The sequence below is a fragment of the Symphodus melops genome, assembly GCF_947650265.1.
Source record: "Symphodus melops genome assembly, chromosome: 13".
NCBI classification, from domain to species: Eukaryota; Metazoa; Chordata; class Actinopteri; order Labriformes; family Labridae; genus Symphodus; species Symphodus melops.
The window spans coordinates 5706983-5728477 of NC_136703.1; the positions used below are offsets into that span (position 1 = coordinate 5706983).

A 21495-nucleotide genomic window follows, 5' to 3' on the forward strand; every position below is an offset into this window, starting at 1 on the left:
ACTTTAAACATGTTTTTACTGATAGCTATTCCTCTCAGAGTCACAACCTCATGGCCTTCACCATCATTAATATCAGCACAGACAAATAACAGGCTGAGAGGAAGCGCTCAGTGACTCCAGCCAAGCATGTCATGTCTTGCTCTAGCTGTTAACACATTCTTCTTCTCCATGTATTGTGTTCTTCTACCAATGTCTGCAATGATTATTTAATTACCAATTACATCCTTTAACTTAAATAGGCAAAACTTCTGCACATCCCTTTCCAATTGTCGAACAGCTATTAGAAATGACGAGCTCGGCATTTAAAGTGGGCTGATTATTGTGGTTTGAGGAGATGAGTTGCTCAGTTTTATCCGTCTGATTGATTTGTGTGATGAAGTTCTGTGCTTTGGTCTTTTGTGTCAAGCTCAGTCATCACTAAGCCTCACCGACGGTTTGGCTGGAGCAGTAATAATTTGAATCTATACTTTGGCATTTTTTCTCTCTGAGGTTAGGAAAGTAAGAGGCTTGAGTGTAGCTTGGTGTTAATGAAAATAGAGCCTAACTGATTTATTAGCCGGCCGATAATAATATCCAATATTAACATATCCTGGACTATTTGTATTGGCTAATCTTAAATATTTATCTTGTGCTTTGTGGAGATAAGGCAGTGGATAGGATAGGGAGAGAGATTGTGGAATGACATGCCAGAAACGAGTAACCTCTGTACATGGTGCACACGCTCCAACCACCAGCGCTCCTGTATCAGCTGATTTTATCCCAGATATGTGCCAATAAAACAAGCGTTGTTCATTTAAGTTATTTTTCAAAATATTACTTTGATTTAAAATTGTTCATTTCAAAGTTAAGATTAGTGTTTCAGTGCACTCTTGATATTCAGGTCATTAAAGGCTTTCCTTCAACTTAAAAAAATAGTCTTTATTATAAACCTTCAGGTGTTTGATAAAAGCATTTGAGAGCTCAATGAAAGAAATGTGCGTGTATGTCTATATCAATCGATGTCTGAAGATAGATCTTCGAAAGATATCGGGTCACAAGAATAACGCTGTATGAGCCAAAAGCAGCTCTTGCACAGGTGTGCGAGTAATTAATTGCAATGGAGTCAGCGGCGAGTACTCGAGTGCTCGTACCCATCCCTAGTTGATAACAGCCACACAAAAAACAATATCAATCAGGCCCTAGGTGCATATAAAGAATAACTATGTACTCTATTCTTGTTTCTTTTAACCAAGCAGGTAGTGTTGCCAAGTTTTAATAGTGTAGTTCTGTTTACTTAAACCTTTGCACAAGCAAACAAGAAGCATTATGAAAGATTTTTTTTTTTCTGGTCACAATTAGAAGTCTGCCCTGTAATTGATGGGAGACCAGTCCAGGGTGTGAGCCCGCCTCTTGCCCAGTGACTGCTGGGATTGGCTCCGGCCACCCCGTGACCCTGAACAGGACAAGTGGTCTTGATAAAGACATTGCATCTCCTTCATTTATAAACATCACACTGGCAGAACGAATTCACAACATCCAGCGAATATCAAAAACCAAGTCAAACACGTTATTTACTATTTGATTCTTCTCGTTGATTTAAGCATTAATCAAACATGTTCTTGATCAAAACCTTTAAGATTTGGAGCCTCCTCAGTCTGAAAGTATTCTCTACTGTTTACACTGATAGTGCATGTGGGCTCCAGATTTGATACACAACAGAAGCTCCTCTTTATGGCTCTTTGTATTTAATGGTAACGAGAAAAAGATGCTGCAGAGACAAAGTTGGGTCTGTTTCTTCCCGTCCTTTTTGCCTTTTATTGCTAAAATGACGGTAAACCTCATTGCAGCACTGAGTCTGCCAGGAAGCCAAGTAGGTGGCTGTGGTTTTCTATCATAAAAAGATTATTTGATTTGCTACAATGTGGGACTGGTTAATAGATATTTGGAAAAATCATCTCATCCACGCTGGCGAGAGCTTCGCTCCTGGACTGAATGTTTTCGGCACTGACTGAAAATCAATCACGAGTACTTAGAAAACTAGCTTCTTTGAGGATCAAACGACGACTGAGACCAAAGACTTGGAGAGGGCCTGTACATCTCAGCAGTCTGTCTTTGAACTGCTTCTTGATGTTTGTGTGTGTCCACGATTGTGTTTGTGTATGAGGTCCTGTTCGCGAGACTCCTGTACTTGTGCATATTTATGTGTATGTGTTAGTCCTCATTTCCTGTTAGTATTACTGAATCTGACTTCTTTCCACTGAACATTGGCTGTTTATACTGGAAACTACTCTCCATGTCCAAACGAGCCGCTCCCTGCCCGGGTCATTTGTCACAGAACATGTTTGGATGCTGGAGGACTTTTAGCTGTTAGCTCTTATCCAGCACTACATGGACATTAAAGGAGAATTTCAATCAAACTATATTTTTTAAAGCAGTAGCGCATTACTTCCCCAAGCTTCCTCCACTTCACTCGTGCCACTCTAGAACCCTTTGAACAACACACACAACAAACCCTTTAATGTGTTTGACACCCTCTTACATCTGAAGACAATGTGGCTCCAACTCAAAGGGTTTTTAGTTACAGACCAAGATTTAGCAAAGACTGGAGGATCATGCTCTGGGTAGAAATTTAAATCTACCACTTGGAAGCAGAAAACCGTAGAAGAGTAGTTATGAAGAGAACAATGATTGCCTCTTTTTTTGTGTTGTGAGCTTGAAATGCAGAGAATAATGATTGAGTCCATACTACTGGCTGGAACCAGTTTTGTCATCACAATCTACAGGGTTGAAGCTGGCTCGCTATAGCATACTCACCAGGGTTTTGAGGGTGTCAGCCGTTTCTGTCCTCCTTTTTCTCCATCTGTATTCTAACTTGGTACACAGTGGGGGACATGCCAAAGAGGAATTCTTTGCTTTCTCGACAACTCCAACCGGTTTCACCTCCTTTTCCACAGTCCAGAAGAAGCACATGTTCCTTACCTCCCGACAATGTTTCCTACTTTGCAGCTTCCTGTTTGGTGCTGGCGAAACCGCTCCTATTGGTTGTTGACAACGGTCACATCATTGAACAACACAATTTGCAAAAGACCAGACCTACAGCCATACCCAACATGTTTAATGTCATCACAATGCCAAGGCGAGGAAAGGACTGCCTTAAACAGCTTGGATTGAATTTTATAGTTCATGTTCATACTGCTAAGTAATACAAAAAAAAATACAAAGAAAACATTTCCCAGCAGCAGCAGCAGCAGCAGCAGCAGCAGCAGCAGCAGCAGCAGCAGCAGCAGCGCACTGTTAGACTAAATTGACTATCATCATCCACCAATGAAATGGTTATTCAACATTAAGCGAATGCCACTGTCACAAACTCTTGGCATACAGGGAAGAACCTATCCTCCAAATTAAAACCAAAATATTTTGGTATTGAAGTATCCTGTGTAAATATTGTGTTTGTGATCCAGCACACAAGCACACTCAGTCATTCATCAATGATACATTTAGCCAAAACCACTTCATATCCCAGAAAATGTAAGAAACAACTTTCCTGTTCTTGACCAAACCGCATGTTTTTATAGCGTATTTAAACATTGATAAATCATTGTCAAATTATGATGCTGTGTTTTACTTACTGTTAACAAAGAAGACTGATTAAACATGATTTGTAGCCTGTGGTATTGTCAACACTTCTATTTCACAACCACATTTTCCAGTAAAGCCTTGTGACATTTGCCTTCACTCCCCATCCCTGGAGTCACTTTCTCTTGTCACTGATCCAAAGTTTTTCTCTTTAAATATATTAAAAAGCAGTCAGATGATTTTCTGTCCAAGTCCAATGTTGCAAAAAACTTTTAAATTCATTCACTGGACTGGATGTCGGATGTCTACCTTTACTCAACTTTTTTCTTTTCTTTTATTATTTAAAACCTACATTTTTAATTGAACCAGTAATTACTATATAATTTAATATTTATCTTTGTTTGTAAATACTTTTCTTTTCCGAAATATGCTTCAATGTTACCAATGCTTCATGGGAGACCAGTCTTGGTATTGCAGAACGTAAAGGCTCTGAGACTCTGCAGGTTTTGGCAGTGTTCTTGTATGTATATGTTAATAATACACATTTGTTAGGAAAAAAAAGTTCTACACATGACTTTCAAAACGACAAAGACACGGAACAGAGGTTTCTGTGGGCAGCGTCAAAGTTTGAAATGTGTGAATGGGCACTTTGTTGCAGCTGGGAAAGAGTGTGGTTTATCATCAACCCCTTGATAATAAAAGGTTAATTAATGAACACTCAGCTCTTTTGTTGCCAAAAAATAGCCTTGACCCTGGCTTAGTAATGTAGCGAAAACATTTCTCAATTTCCAATCCTGGCGAGATGTTGAAACTACTCCCTGAGCTCTTCCAGTGAGACAAAACAAGATTTAGTAAGCAAACCACTCCATGTTCAGTTTGACACCACTCCCTTTATTGACACTTAATCTCCGCAAGACCACACATATGTTAAACCCCAGATCCTAGGGTGGGAGAGCAGAGACATATTTCTTATTTTCAACATGTCATTCCACACTTTGCTCTCCTTGGCTACACGGATGAGGAAGACGACTCCCTGAGTAGTTGAGTGGAAACACGGGAGAGACAGATTTCTATTTGTTGAAAGCTGACTTGGTATCTTTTCCCCGGCCTCATATATCTCCTGTAGAGAGTGTGCTAAGTGCAGCCTTTGAAGTTTTACCTTTGGTAGATCATTCCAGCCAATTGAAGGATGATTAACAATATGTTAACGCTGTCACAATATCTTTATAGGTTCCCTTTTCTGTAACAGAAATGTTCTGCTGTTAGCTTGATGCTCTTTTATGTATGGGCTGAAACTTTTTTCGCACAAATACGTTTCTGGTGAATTTGTTACTGGCCCAACGTTGTTTGAATAGAGCAGAATGTGATGATGTAAACTATGTGTTGCTCTGCAGTGACATGGTTTACATCAGATCTGCAGCGCTGCAAAGCACTCGAGGAAATGATCAACAATGTGCGTCTGAGTGAAACTTTAAAGAGGACAGAGGCCACACACAAACAGATAATGACAGATTTACTGAGTAACAAACTTCATATGGAATCTAAAAACTAAAAGAGACCTGAGCATGTGCACATGAAAGCATCGTAATCAGAGTGGAGTTAATTAGAGACATTCACCGACACACTTCGATCACGTTCAGTTCATCTTAAACTCACAACATGCGTCCACATCTTTTAAGCAGTGCCGCCCCCGACGCTCATTGTGCAGATATGACTTTGACCCTTTCTAACTTGAGAGTGACACCTGGCCGATTCCTTCCTTTTTCGCTGACACCCTCTTTTGTCAGCTGCTGTTGCAGACAGGAAGAAGGAAGTATTTGTGCCCTCTGTTTCCTGTAGTTCTCATTCGAGTACAGAAAATCTTGATACTTGTTTCCTCAGTCTCCACTCCTTTTGTTCTTGCTCCGATTTGAGTTTCATCGTTTCACATCGTCTCCTTCAGCCCCCCCCCCCCCCCCCCCAGTCTTTGTTTCCATTAAACGCTTTGCCTCCATTTTTCTGATCAATTTATAGAACATTAAAGTTTTAATGCTGTCAAATGTCAGAATGAACTTTTTTTAAGTCACTGTGATTTTAGCTCTCTGGTATTTTATTGCGTTTCACACATCTTGAAAAAGTTCTCTTGACCTGATGGAGATGAAACTTGTTTTACAACATCATCTTGGCCACTCTGGCCAAAGTCCGTAAATAAGAGATATGAATCCTGAGTTATCAAATTTCATTGTATAAAAACTCGTTTCTGGCCTTTATCACAAACATGTGGGATCAATAAGCATTGTGAAGAAATCATTTTGGTTCTGCTCAATTCCCTGAAAATCAGCTTGTCTACATTTGGATGACACTGTTGCACTGTGAGATTTAATTTATTCAAGGGCCCTTCACTCCCTGATGGGAGTCTGTCTGGATGTGTCTACTGTATGTGTGGAACGTGCATGCTCGATCTGGATAGAAATACAGTTTTTTTAGTTAAACGGAAAGTTGTGCATGGTTCATTTTCTACAGGGTCACACAAAAAAGTCCACCCTGCCGCAATGCAACACAAGCCACAAATCATCTCACTTTACTGTATGTAAAATACAAGGCTTAAATGTGCGTGTGTATTTGTGTTTTACAGACGGAGTGTGCCAACTTTGTTCGACTCCTGCAGCCCTACAACCGCACCCACCTCCTGGCCTGTGGGACTGGTGCATTCCAGCCCATGTGTGCCTTCATCTACGTTGGACACAGAGGAGAGGTAAGGCCTGGTTCAGTAAGACAGTGTGTGTGTGTGTGTGTGTGTGTGTGTGTGTGTGTGTGTGTGTGTGTGTGTGTGTGTGTGTGTGTGTGTGTGTGTGTGTGTGTGTGTGTGTGTGTGTGTGTGTGTGTGTGTGTGTGTGTGTGTGTGTGTGTGTGTGTGGTTTGTGCAGGGAAACTGTGGGGGCCTAAATCCCATCTTCTCAGGGGAAATGTCTCAGCACATCACTCACACACAAAAAACACACAGGCAGACAAAAACATAATTCATTTGTGTTTGTAACCACATGCCATAAATAAGTAAGTTGGTTTTTACAGAAAACTCTGTGATATACAGCTGTCACAGTTAAGTAAGACCCACGTTTTTTTTGTATGCCTACTGAACTTTTGCTGCACTGTTTTAATTTCCTAAAGGAAATGTTTGGAAACAATAAATTATATTGAATTTTAATGAGCTGTGAAGCAAGTACAAAGGCTGCAAAGTTTTAAATGGACTTTTCCGACTACAGGGGTTGGAAATGACAAATAGATTTCCACAGTGATATTTTTCTATTAAGAATTTGAAAGGAAAAAAAGGGGGGCGCAGATGGCCTGGTGGTTAGGTTGTGGCCCCTTTGGGAGGCTGTGGTCCTCCAGGCGGACGGTCCTGGTTCTAGTCTGGCCTGTGGCTCCTTTACCTCCTTTCATTACTTCTCTCCTGTTTCCAACTCTATACCATGTCCATCAAATGAAGACAAAAGGCCCCAAAATAAATCTCAGGAATTAAAATAAAAGAATTTGCAAGAAATAAAGCGGGTCATTTATAAAATAAAGTCCCCCCATTAAAACTGGGGTGTCACTTATTGTGCATGGCTCAACTTTTTATACTTAAGAAATCTCAGAAATAACGAGCTGATAAGCTAACAAACACATTCATGATATAATGCAACAAAGTTTCTATCATCATCGAATTAAAAAGTCTAAAAATCATTTATCTTTGGTTTGGCGTCCTCCAAAAAAATTGTTTCTTACTTTGTCTTAAACATTTGATGTTGGGTATTTAGAGTGCACGTTACTAGCTTATATTTGCCAGAAGACTTAACAACAAAGCCAACATACAGACAGGAGAGAACAAACGATCTAAAAAAAAGTGAAATCCTACAATGGATCAGTAACAAAAAAAGATGAAGAAATGTGGGTATAATGGCCTGTCTATTATCATGGCAGTATAGAGGCAGAACATGGGGTACATTTGAGAGGATAAGGAACCAATGGATGTCCCCTGCGGAGTCATGTAGGGGAAACCAGATGAATAAAACAAATATGGTTGATGCCAAGATTTTTTTTTTTTTTTCTAAACAGCTCAGACTAGCCTTTCTCTGTGCTCACGTCCCCGGGGTTCGAGGTTAAGCTTTAGCAGGCAGCTCTGCCATGAGTCTTTCTGTAGGGCTACTCAGCCGCAGCGTCGGGCCCATATGCATCTTTTCAACCACACTGGCTGACTCCCTGCACAGACACTCAGCTCGGGGAGACCCTCTGCAGAGCCTCACACTTGAAGCCATTTGAATGACACAGACGAATGAATGGAGCTATTAAGGCAAGCTGTAGCTGGCTGTTCACGGCAGTCCTCCAAACGGCGTCCCAGTGTGCCGCCCTGCCGGGCCCAGCAGGAGGGGGTCACACTGGGCATAAGGGAGAGGAAAGCTGGATGTTGGTAAAAAGTAAAGAAAAGGGAAATGAGACAGCGGGGTGGGAGAGTGCCAACCCTTTCGTGGAAAGAGTGTGTGGTTGGTGAATAGTGTGTGCATGTAAAATGCAGAAGTACATTGCTGCATTTATATTTTCTTGTGGGTTTAGGTGCCTGTCGCTGTGTGTGTTCTCTCGGTGCTATTTTCCAACTCACCCTCAATCTGTCATCCTCAGTGTGGTTTTTGGACTCCAGTGTTTTATGGCACATCATAAAAAACAGTGCATGTCTTCCTCTGCTCAACCTGAATAACTTTCAGCCTTCTGAGTAAGTTGTATCCTTGAATGGTGGCACTGGGCAACCACTTTTTAAAAAAGTAGGTCCCTTGTTTGAGCTCTGCTGGGAACCCGGGACCCGGGGACGAGAACACAGGAGTTGCTGTCCAAGAAACATTTGGTAAAGCAAATTACCTCGTCAATTCCTGGAAACCAATCGAGCCTTTAATGATTTTGTGTTTTAAAAAATTAAATCTAGAGTTACACGAATGCAGGTCAGTGCAGCTCCAAATATATCATGCATGCACATTTAGGCACAGTAAGTAAAGGAATTCTGGAGGTTAGCCTCGACTGCCATTTATAAATAAATGAGAACAGAGAAACAGAGAAAGAAATTGTTAAATTTTATCAAAAAAATGATACTACCTATTGTCCTTCATAAACCTCTCCAAACAAACTAGCAAAATAGCTGCATTTGTTTTATTTACCTAAGGTAATGTGTGTATGTGCTAAAGACTGTGCGTTTATGCCGAGTTGGGCATGAAATCACTCCCAGGCTGAACAACCACGTGTGATAAAAGCACTTCAGCTGTCCTGACATGTGTGAGGATACTATCCTTCTACATATGTGTGTCTTTAAGTGTGTCTGTTCCACCATCACTCAGACTACAACCTGCGTCTTTTCAGCTCCTTAAGTCTGTCTGGATGAAAGACGCCACAGGGAGCCTGTCCATTTATTTAACCAATCATTAACTGGTAGAGAACACACACTCGTCTGTTTGTGTGACCTCTCCAGAGCACTGAGGCCACGATCCCTCGGACGGGACTCTGGGTGGGATGACCTTTGACTTTGTGGGTGTTTCATCTCAGTTTGAGGCAGACATACACAAACTTTTTTCTGTCTCTCTTATCCCACCCTTCCATTCTTCTTTCTTTGTATTGGTCACAGTCTTATTTTGACATCTTTCCCATCAATCTTATGCCTGACTCTATACAAGAAATACTAAGTAGGGTTATGTAGGGTACCAGATACAAGTAGGGTAGCAGATTTACAGCTGCAAGGAATTTACAAGGCCAACAGTAGGCAGCCAATATTTACAGATGTCATATTTCTGATTTTTCAAAAGCCAAAATAATACACAAATATGTTGGCAATGATTTTGTGGAATTCAGACAGTAGTCTTTATTTCACTCATGGCAGCTTGTGGTTAAACTATGACTGAAGATACTGAGTATACTTGGGCCAGACCGATATGGGATTTTTGGGGTTGATACCTATATTGAAATTGATACATTTTGCAATAAGTCGATACTGATAGTCACTGCATGTTATCTGTTGATATCAGCTGGTTGATAAAAGGCAGGGTTGGTAAGTTTCAAAAACTAAAATGATTTTGAAAGAAGCTTTCCCTCAATGCTCCATCTACACCCACCCTCTCCCCCCTGTGCACCTTCAAAAGCCACACCCCTCCCTTACATGCACAATCACCATTGGTCCAGAAGCAGACTTCGACTCATGCTTCGAGTGTGGGCTCGTGCATGCATGGGGTAGAGAACAAGCAGGGAGACAGGAAAGATGTGATTGGTTCATCAGATTGGTACCTCGAGGCAGACATTGGTCGACGTTTTTCACAGGCTTACAGTTGCTAAAGATGATTTGTTCCTTTTTCAGAGCACATGAGTTTTTAATTTCTGTCAGAACCTAAAGAAAATGTCAACCCAAATATTTAAAGTATCTGTAGAGAATGACTAACCCTGCTTCTAATCAGTCAAGCACAATTGGACACTACAGATCATTAAAATAATGGAGATTGGATTGTTTTCGAAGATGAGGTATTGGAAAGTACTAAAGCATCAGAGATTTTGTCGACCTTAAGATAAATTGAATTAGACGCATTTCTATGTCAGCTGTGTTGAAGTGAAGAATAGGCTCACTCTCACTCTATGAGAAACTATTGATATTGGATTGAATCCAACTATATGTCACACTTTTTTCCAAATACAGAAATAAATAAAACCATTCAGATATTATATATTGTAGAACAGCATTACATCAATTCACAATTCACAGTTCAAGACTGCCAAAAGTTTCTTTAAGTGGTTTTTGAAACAAAATTATATTTCACTGAATTTAAATTATATCATAGTAAATTCAGTCATAGTAAAGTCGCCTTGTTTCCTTAACTATGTTGGAAACATGAAGTTTTATTTCTAAAAGTGCTTAAGGTATCTTTAGATGAATTTTCTGCACATGGTGTTCATGATTCAAAAGCTATTAACTGACATTTGTTTCAGCCTCACACCCTCTCTCTCCCACACACACACACACACACACAAACTGAGACCCCATGGTGAGTGACATGGCTGCTCAAGGAGTGTCATCGATGTGAAAATAAACCACCATATTTCAGTGATGACACGCAGAGGGCCCGAACCCACACACATGAATACACACACAAAGCACACAACGCTAAACAAAACCAATGACACAAACTTGAACACATAAATATGCAGAGAAACAGACAGTAACACACACAAACATGATGAAAGACGTGCACATTCAAATATAAATTTATGAGAACAAGTGTGCAGTAAGGCAAACGAAAAAGAAAGGAAGTTATGAGCCAAAGGACCCAGGACCTCATAGCCTGTGGAGAACGCTCAGTATGAGCTCAATTGAGACCGTTTAGTCAGTGAAGGTTTCCCGTTCATGTCACCAGCAGCTCCTGCTCTGACTCTCTTGTCACCATGTGAAGCTCAACCTCAACAGCTGCACTAAAACTATTTAACATAGCAAGGCCATCAAAAATACACATCTGTTCATTACTAAGACAGCTGCGCAATCAAGTAATATTTAAACAACATTTAAAGCATATTACAGTACAGCTACTTGTATTCGTATGCTGCTAGGTGTAGAGCTCCGTTATTGGAGAGTCTGAGAGGAGCGCATTGTGGGGCGGTTCAACTTTCTCGTGTCATTCTGAAAAATTCTGAATGATCAAGTGTACATCCAGACATTTATAACAACCAAAAAAAATGGCATACTTCGATTGCGGATCATATAACACACTCAATGTAACAATAATACTGTGACGCAATCGGCCCCTTCCTGTCCAAGGATGCAGTGACATATCAATGACTGAGCTCCTCAGAAGGAAGTTGCCCGATCTGATAGTCCTTTTCAAACTAAAAGCACACTTTCACTTCTCAGCTTCAGCGTTCTTTGAAAAACTTTCCGACTCCCCCACTTCCTCTCGCCATGATGGCAGAATTCCATCATGGGACACTTTTCAATCCAGTGGGGAAAAGCTTTTCAGCAGGGTCAGTAGTGCAGCTTTAATGTGGATAAAAATGTTGACTAAAAGATTGAAACCATAATAAAAAATAATTGCTTATAAATTACCCAGTTATTTTCCCATGTATGTTGTCCTTGGATAGAGGCCCTTCAAACTGGAGATGAATTAAGTCTTCTGTTTTATTAGTTATGACTTTTTTTGTGCCATTTGTGCTTCATTTCCAGTCCATTTAATATTTTATATCTGTAATCATAACCATAACTCCTCATCAGCTCTCGTCATGGCTCACCCTCTTTCTCTATACTCGATGCAAAAAGAAGATTAAATGAGAGGGAACTTCCAATCCTTTAATTGAAGTGAGACTTGAGTGTTGACATAGGGAGCCCAGCCATTAACTTACTAAACAGGGTGGACTGGCCAAGTCCACTGGTATTTCAAAGAAGTGTATTTGTATGCCAAGATGATTTTCAAGATTTTCGAAGTTCAAGTCAAACTATAATATTCCACACAATAATGTGTTTTAAACCAGACTATGAAAAAAATGTGGGCTCCACACAAGACAATTTTTGATTCATACAAGATTTTAAGAACGCTGGAGACCACAAACACAGGGACCGTTTCAACTGATTTTCACATCCTCATCCTTTGAACCAAAGATCCGGCCTGATCACAAGACCACACACCTATCAGTTAAAGTAACGCAAACAAAGTTGCGATTCCACAGAGACGAGATCTCACACTAACTTCAATCATGACTGTAGAAGAGAAACTAATATGGAGGACAATTGACGTCATCTGAAAAGCGAGCGTGGAAAAGTTCCGACTGGTGACGCCTTCCAATCTGCTGGCTCTTATCGGCTATTGCAGGTATTCCAGAGGCAGCCCCACCTGGAATCGTGAATATCAAACCTGTTTGATGAACACCACACACACAAGGATTATTTGGACTAATAATCAGTTGCCAAAAGGGGGGGGGGGGTCAACTTTGAAAACTGTGGCAATAATGGCTCTTTGAGGATTAAAGAAAAAACCTGAACAGATGTTTCAAATCATCACATTTAAAAAGAGAAGCCTTTGTTCATTATTGCAGAACTTTCTGCACTGTGGGACCTTAATGTCTCCTTTTTTTCCCAACTTGATTTACTGCATCTCCTGCATGCACATTGTCTCTTAAATAATAAGTGTAATCTGTTGTATAAAGCGAGTTCTTCAATGGCTTTGCATTATGGATACATTTTGTAGTTTTCTTCGACATTTAGACAGTCTTCATTTAATTATTGTACAATTTATTTCTTCTGATGAGTTAAAAGAAACTTTTGCTTCTTGTGCCATTGCATTGTTAATAAATGTGAAAAAAAACACCAAACCACCTGCGGCCAGAAAAGACAAATAAGATCAGGTCTTTTAATACTCAATAAAATACAACAGTCTGCTCCAATAACATTGAAAAAGCATGAGGTGGCTTTGGTACAATGGCTTTTATGCTGTATGACTTAATATTGTTGGAAAGGGTGAGTCCAAAAAGAAGACAAGCAGCTCTTTGGTTCAAAGAAACTTTTACTTTAACATACATTACTCCGGGTATTCTTTTTTTCTTTAGCACTTTTGGTCAAGACCGATCTTTTGAAAAGACACCGCATGTTTGCTGAGAAGTTGCCACTATGTCCGCATATGACAAAAATAACTTAGTGGTAAACACAAATATGGAATTTGTAGTCACTTGGTCCTGATGTGTTTGGCTTGGCACTGCTGTGAACAAAGTGCTCAGAATATTTCCATCTCTCTCTCTCTCTCTCTCTCTCTCTCTCTCTCTCTCTCTCTCTCTCTCTCTCAAGCCCTTTTGTGTATTTGTCTTGGCAGAGTGACTTTGACAGTCTAATCAGCTGCACAGGCTGCCACACTATTCCCCTTTATCATAATGAGATAACACAGACACACACACATGCACACACAAACAAACCACAAACCTAAGGTCTCATTTGCACACACACACGCACACTTAACCACTAACACACACTGATTGGAAACACAGAGATGCAGTGATGTTTAACTTCAGTATCCAGAGAGCAAAGAGGTGCTGAAAGACAAAAGATGACAAATGAGTGAACAAAAAGTGGCGAGAAAATCCTCAGAGAGAGAGAGAGAGAGAGAGAGAGAGAGAGAGAGAGAGAGAAATAATGGAAGCAGTGAGTGTGATGCAAGAAAAGAGGGCAAAGGTTCACTCGGCCACAAAGTGAACGAACAACACATGTATAAAAGGAATATGCATGTGTTTCAAGAATGGCATCTTTTGTTCACTATCTTTTAGATGCAGAGGCGGCAAATGAACGCACAAGTGTTTGCCTGCAGAAAGTTAAAGTAGAGGCTCTGAAATGTATTGTAAATCGCTCATAGCTTCAAGAAAAGCATTTGTACTTTGTTACTTCCCATCTGGAAACGTGCTCGTCTGAAAGCCTTCACATTCTGAAAGCATAATATGCCAAAGTGACACCTTTCTTTAAATAATCAATTTCCAACTTACATGTGGTTCAACTTATAAACCTATTAATAAATGATCCTTACCATGCACAGACTCCAGTGAAAGGACTAAATTAAAACGCACTGTTCTGCAGCACTAAAGGAATGTAGAAGATTCAGAGTATACATCTTGAATATTTCTCACCACCTCAAGTTTGATTATTTGTGAGAGTTTGTTTCAGACGTGTGCTGAACATGTTCACTTTGACACCTGCAGAACTCATTCAGACGACTTCATGAACAGTCAAAATGCTACAAATGGATCAAATATGAAACAAACTGTCTCTTCTTATTTCCTAAGGCCTGCTAGATATGCCAGTGTATATTTAATCTTTGGTGTGTTTCTGGCAGGACCAATTTGCTCCGTCCATGTTTCTCAGCACGTATTATTATTATTACACGAGCTCGAATGTGTCGGTGCACGTACAAACCATCGTGTGCGTGGGTGTTTGCATTGTCCAATCTGCCTCCTCCAGTATTTTTATCCCGCTGACTTCAATGTCATCATCTCCCCTGTGATCTCAGTTCAGTGAAAGACTCACCCTCTCTGTAACAATACTCTATTGTCTATGAGAGGAAGAGAGAGTAACAGACGAGGGTCACTGTCAGGGCACTTAAATCACTCATAGACAATCTTACTAGAGGTTGTGTCGCCCTTTATTCCACCTTTTTCCCTGGAATAATGTTCGGCCTCACATAGATCACAGCCAGGCTGCTCTGACAGAGACTTTGATGTGGCTTAATGTGGTAAAAAAAGGATAACACAAAACTCCCTTTTGATTGCAGTGACCCTGTTTTTGACCCAGAAAAAAAATGCACAATCAAAGGACGTGGCCAGTGGTTGTCTGGTGAAATAACTGTTAAATGACAAAAGGAATACAAAAGTGTTTTGCTATTTTAAATACCTCCTTACTTCCTCAGCGTTTCTCTCAAAACAAAACAAAAATTCAACAAAAGTTTCGTGTCAATGTTGGAAGCGCATTTAAAACTGAACGTTTTATCTTTAAACAAACAAAAATAAATGTCTGGGTGAAGTTGACTGGTCTTCTGAGAGGGACAAATGGAGTCTGAGGGGCTGTGAGATTAGATGCCAAAAGCTTGTTTTCTCTCTGGCATGTTTTTTAGATAAAGATCCTGAAGGGTTTTGTCAAGATTTTTTAATCAGGAGCCAAATTCACAGCAGAAAAGCTGGAGAACATTTTGATGCATTGCACACACAGTGAACCATGGTGGAGAGTCTTTTATGGGGTTCCATTTGTGAAAACAGCGAGTGCAAATTACTGAAAATTAACTGTATTATGAACAAGAACGTCTACAACAGCATCATAGAACCTCTACTGGACTGAATCTGATTGGTCGTGTGTTCTTATCCCAACAAGACAATGACACGAGGAATACTTCAAAGCTGTGCAAAGAAAGCTCAACTAAGAAAAAGGAATCTGGAGGAATGGAACTGATGGACTGGCCAAGTCAAAGTCTGGATTTGAATCCTATTGAACACATTCTGGATTTAGTAAATACAAAGATTGATCGCACAAAAGTTTCATCTAAAGCAAGTCTGTGTGAAGAGCTTGAAACTATTTGGAAGTCAAAAACAAAAGAGACTGTTGAAAAGTATTAAAACAATGCCAGCAAGAATACAAGCTTTCATACATACAAAAGAAGAAGTATTTTGTTATGTGTGAAAAAGGCCCATTCATTTGTTTCAGTTTGTTAACTGCCAAATAAATAACATTTTTAGTTTTCAACAAGTTTTTTTTAAAGATTTCTAAAATATGTTGGTCTATTTAATTTGTTAAGCATTAGTTACTTTCCAGTTGAGTGACCATCTTTTCTCCATTATATATCTTTTGTGTTTGACAACTGCCTTTGAGGGATCAACACAATAAATGTGTGTCTATATCATCTCTACAGATCAAACTTAAATGTAAGAAAAATATCTGTTTTTTCCCCTCTCCATTATCAGTATCAGCCCATAAAATCTTATATTGGTGGAGCCCTAATAATGATCCATGTTTGCTTGCTCAGTTATTTTGTGGTCAGTTTTCATACAGATTAAGGATTTAAAAACATTGTTTTTATACAATATCTGCTGGCAAATATTTGTCTTTTAATAAAGCTTGGAATCTGAGTGTATAACTATGTCATGTCTTTTGTTATCCTGCTGATTATACTCAATATACAGCTGAGCTCTCTGGCTTGTTCGTGCGCTGGGAACTAAGAGGAACAATTTGTCTGAAGTCTGGCAAACTACACTGATTCAGTATTTCCTCGTTCTCAGACAGCGTCCTAGTTCTCAGACAGATGCAGAGTTCAGTAGAAGGACAAATAAATCTGAAACACAGGCTGAGAATGAAACCAGTTCCGGTCCCCTTTTTGTGTGTGAACAATGGGACAGAAAAAAAGAAGAATGACTTTTATTTAATGTAATCAACCCTGTTAATAAAGCTCTGGGTTATTCGACTGTGTGCCCATACTTGGAATCATTTTCTTGAACAAAATAATTAATCTCAGGTTTTCCAGTGAGCTTACTGTATTTTCAAAGCAGACGGTAAAAAGGGTTTTTAACATGGAAAGATTGATGAACATAATGTAGTCTGGCTTTTATATAAACTCCGTAGTCTGAAGAGCATTGAGGACATTACAACTTGAGTTGAGACATGTTGTCTTTCAACTGTCTGTGTTAATGCTTTTCGTCTTTTCACAGCACGTGTTCACAATGGACCCTACTAATGTGGAGAACGGACGAGGGAAGGTTCCACACGACCCCAGCCTCCCCTTCGCAAGCACCTTCAGTGGTACGTCCCATGTTGTGTTGGCTGTATTTCTTAAAAAATGTTTATCAAAAAGTTTAAAACAGAAAAGAAGGTCTGGTATTAGTATTGTTAAAGTGGATGTGAAAGAATTGCCACATCCACGGTTCACTGCTGGCTGGAGATCTGTGCTGCACGTCATACCTCTCTCTTTTCCTGTATCACTCCTCACTGCAAACTGACACACGAAAGGCAAACATCCCTCAACAATCTCTACAGTGAGGTTATAAGATCCAAAGAGTTGGTGTTGTATCTCTTTGCACAAACAGACCTGCTTTGACAAAGCTGTCAAATTAGCACTTTGATGTAGCTTTTCCTTCCTTTACCTGCCACGTCCAACTATAAAAAATGACAAAGTCAGAGAGTTAGTTTTCTGCCCCTTTCACCTCTCTACACAAATATCTGCCATATTATTATTGCATGTATCCCAAAATGATAATAGGAGCAGCCAATAGGGAAAGTTAAGCACACACAGACATGCACATACGCTTGCACACACGCACAAGAATTTTGCTGACTGGCTGAAAAAAGTTCTGGGTGTTTCCCCTCACAATGTCATAACTTATTTAGTTTGTGAAATACTGCTGATCTGTAGCAGTGACAGATTATCCTTTAAACCACTGAGGGTGAAAGTGTGTGTACGTACACTGTGTATGCATGCGTCTCTGTAAATGTCTGTCTATCCCGCCTCGCTCATTCTGCAGCTGGGTGTTTATAGCATGCACATTTTTCCAATAAGACATCCAATTTGGCAGTAAAAAGGTTCAATCCTCAGTATTTTGGACTTCAGCAGGAAATGGAGAACAACACAGAGCTGCAGAGGAACGGCCTGCAGACAGTTCTGGAGAGACTGATAATAAAAAGAGATTCAGTACTTGCTGAGAGAGGATAGTGGTGACCAATCCCAGTTTACCTGCAGTACATCCAGAAATAGAAAGTCCCAGTGGAACTAGCTAAATTGGAAAATGATGACTCAGCAGGTCTGTTGGCCTCGAGTTTCAGCAGGGGTGAGCAGACAGCTCCTGTTACTGGAGGATTTCTAGGCTATCTCTGAACGTGACTCCTGACCTGATGAGTCAATGGATTTTTCACCTCAGGGATCAAAGTGTTGCAAAATGAAAATGGTTCTCTTTAACCTTACAGAACATCCCATTATTACTCTAAATGGTAATTACCCAATACTAACTATAATACTATAGATTTTACATACGTGGATCAGCAAAACTAAATAAAGCATAATGACAAATCGAGAAATAGTGATGGCCATAAAGAAGCCGTAAAAGATGTTGTAAGTGATCTTCATCAGCTGTCTAAAAGATAAAGTTTCTGCCTCTTTAATTTCAAGAGTTTCTCCCAAAATACACAACGTTTAATAGATCCTGTCATCAGCAATGACTGAGACTAGGCGTGTCTGTTTAAATTGGATCTCTGTGTGTTTAGATTGGCACGTTCCTTTTATTGCAGCTAAATAAGATAAGACAGAATCCACGTATACCCATGAGATCACTCAACCAGTCTGCATGTCCACAATGGTATGGTAATGGTGGTCGTATTTAAGACAAAACACCAGGATTAGTCTCTAACTTTCTCATATTATTCTTCATTATCGAACAGCTGGTGGAGTGATTTGGGCCTAGAGCTGTTAGCTGAGGTAGTTTGAAGATGGATTACTCAGCAGAATGTTTTTTAAGGTTACATACTGGTGGTGCTACAGGAAATATTTCACTTCAATTTGCAGGATTATCAGTTTTCATGAGTTGCTGAAATTCAAAATGAGCCTGTGTTTATGGTCTCAGTCTCTGTGGAGAGGAAAGCGAACAGAGTGTGTTTGACTTTTGGTTTTAGGTTACTCTCCAAGTGTATTCTATGCAGGATTTGTTCGATTTCCTCTTCCCTTACCCCCCTTTTTACCCAAACCACAAACTCTTTCTGTCACCTTTGATTTCCACACTGCTCTCCATTACCACAGATTTGATTTCCCCTAATTTCTTTTCCTTTTTGCTGCAAGTCCTTTACATTCTCATATGCTTTTCACACTTCTTCCCCCTTGGCCCTTCTCTCTATCCTGCACTTTTCCTCCTCTACGTCTCCTTTTTAAACAACCTCTGACCTGTCCTCTGTGTAGGTGGGGAGTTGTATGCAGGACTGACAGCAGACTTCCTGGGCAGAGACTCTGTGATCTTTAGGAGTATGGGAGGTCGCTCCACCATGAGGACAGAGACTGACCAGAAACTCCTCCATGGTAACTCATCACTCTTTTATTAATCTGTTCCATTCAATGGAAGAAGAAAACAGTATCTTCTAGAAAGACGCATTTTATTTTGTAAACTCTGTGTTATGAATCATAGGTTAGAAACCTATGATGACCTGGAGAAACGATAAAAAAGATCAGTTTAATCACTGGTAGTTAGTGAGCTTCTACTTTATTATGTACATTTACAAAAAAAAAAATCCTCAGTTTGCATTTCTACGTATTTCTTTGCAGACCCGAAGTTCATTGCTGCTCACCTCATCCCCGACAACGACGACCGAGACAACGACAAAGTGTACTTCTTCTTCACTGAGAAGGCCACAGAGGCCGGGGACAGGGAGGGGGCCATACACACCCGCATCGGCCGAGTGTGTGCGGTAAGACACTTTCTGTTTTCATTCAACTTTTGTTTCCAGTATATAAATGATGTGCCCCTTATTGCTGTGTGGGGCAACTTGATAACCTTACATTAAAGAGACTTGTGCTTTGTGCTTTAGTCAAATATGTTTTCAAAAATATCTTATTGCACTAAATATAAGCCTACTTTCAGTTGACAAGTTCAGATAAACATCTTACTTCATGATCGTAAAAGCTCAAATAAGAGGTTTCTTTTGGACCTATATTTTGTCTAAAAAGTTATGTTTTGAGAATCAATTAGAAATAAACATACAAAGACGTTATTGTTAGCGTACCATCTTCTTGCTGTAGTTTTGAGATTTCTCTCCTTGTGTGTTTTGGGTTTTCCATTTGAGCTCAAGGCAATGAAAAATAACTCACTCAAAAGAGAGTTTTCTCCTAAGGGAAATTACTTTTACTGGGGATAATCCAGTTAAATATGTAGCACAGAGAGATAGATACATCATCTTTAAGTGTGGGATGAGGAGAGAGAACAGATGGTCAAGTTAGCTTTACACTTCATCCTGGCTCCACACATTTCTAATCAAAGGAAAGAGACAAGCCACAGGCGGATTTCAGTTTAGCAGAGGTAATCTGGAACACTCAGAGAGACCTTTTTTTAATTTTCATTGGGATCCATGATAGATATTAACTTTTTTAGTTTCCAGTATGATGTATTGTTTCACACTCCCACAGAAAACCCACCTAAAGAGTGCTCAATGAAAACACAGATATAACGCAAAGTGTGGCTAAAAAAGACAGTAATGATGGACGAGCCTTTTTTCCACATGGTTGCATTCATTTACAAAAAAAAAAAAGCTTCAGGTTATGTTTTTTTGGAGACTCCTAAACCCTCTCGTGTAGAAGACAAATGTCTTCAGGGGCAATCAATTATTTATGTTTCCCTGAAGGGCCATGAAGGCATCAAGAAAGTCTACATCGTGTGTGTCTTGTATCCCTCCAAAACACACACAGCTGTCAAATCGTCCAACTGTGATCTCCATCTGCTCTGCACATTCTCACATTATTCATGCATTGCTTTGTGCGCTCTGTGCAGCAAATGCAGGTAGCTGGTAGAATACCAAGAGAATACACACATTCAAACACAGCTGCAGGATTTCCCCAGAAACTGTGCCAGAAAAGTTTACAATAAGGACAAAATCCCACCTAAACTCTCAAATTATAACTTTGTCATACTTCTTTGCGTTCTCTCCATCTTTCTTTCCCACCAGCAAACTCTTTTTTCTTCTTTCAGCTCTCATCGCTTTTCCCTGCTTCTTGCCAAGAAACAAATTATTACTGCTGATGCAGTAATACGTACACTGAGATATGGAACTGTCCCTGCAAATGACTCCTTCATCTCTGATGAAAAAGAGACAAATATAAACGCACGTTAACCGTCCATCTGTATCTCTTACAAGTCCCAACACATTTATTCTCTGCAGAAAAGAAGTTATTGCGTGCTTACATTTAAAAAGGTCCTGCTTGTTTTAGTCTTTGACGTCTCGATTTAAATACAAATTAATCATTTGGTCTTAAGACACTTCTAATGTTGCCTGTCAAGTATTAATGTACAGTATACATGCTGTCCTAAAATGACATTTTAAATGAAATTCAGGGACAATGTGCCAACAGACTACACTGCTTCACATACTCCAAACCCCCTTTAAGTTGCTTTTATCGCTCTATTTCTTTCAGTCCAAACCCAGTGTGATGCAGAGCAAAGCCCAAACAATCAAAAGGAGTTTTTTTTTTTTTTTTTCATATAAATTTAATCAGCTGTTTTATTGACTCGTTTGTCTTTTCTGGCAGAACGATGTTGGAGGCCAGAGGGTGTTGGTGAACAAATGGAGCACCTTCATCAAAGCCAGGCTGGTGTGCTCTGTGCCAGGACCGCACGGCATTGACACACACTTCAACCAACTGGGTGAGTTACACACCTTTTTATTTAAAGGCTCAGGCTTTTGATGCATGCACACACACTCTTCCTCCT

General features: G+C 39.9%; 1 protein-coding gene across 2 annotated transcripts in view; it reads left to right on the forward strand.

The window, feature by feature from the left end:
• The window catches only part of sema3bl (sema domain, immunoglobulin domain (Ig), short basic domain, secreted, (semaphorin) 3bl), a 67969-nt gene that overhangs the window by 30901 nt on the left and 15573 nt on the right, over positions 1-21495 (forward strand). For both annotated transcript variants that reach the window (XM_079360370.1, XM_079360371.1), the window contains exons 4-8: positions 6170-6289; positions 16750-16840; positions 18981-19097; positions 19341-19483; positions 21315-21429. In XM_079360370.1, coding sequence (XP_079216496.1) covers positions 6170-6289; positions 16750-16840; positions 18981-19097; positions 19341-19483; positions 21315-21429 — 586 coding nt within the window. The remainder of the gene's footprint in view (positions 1-6169; positions 6290-16749; positions 16841-18980; positions 19098-19340; positions 19484-21314; positions 21430-21495) is intronic.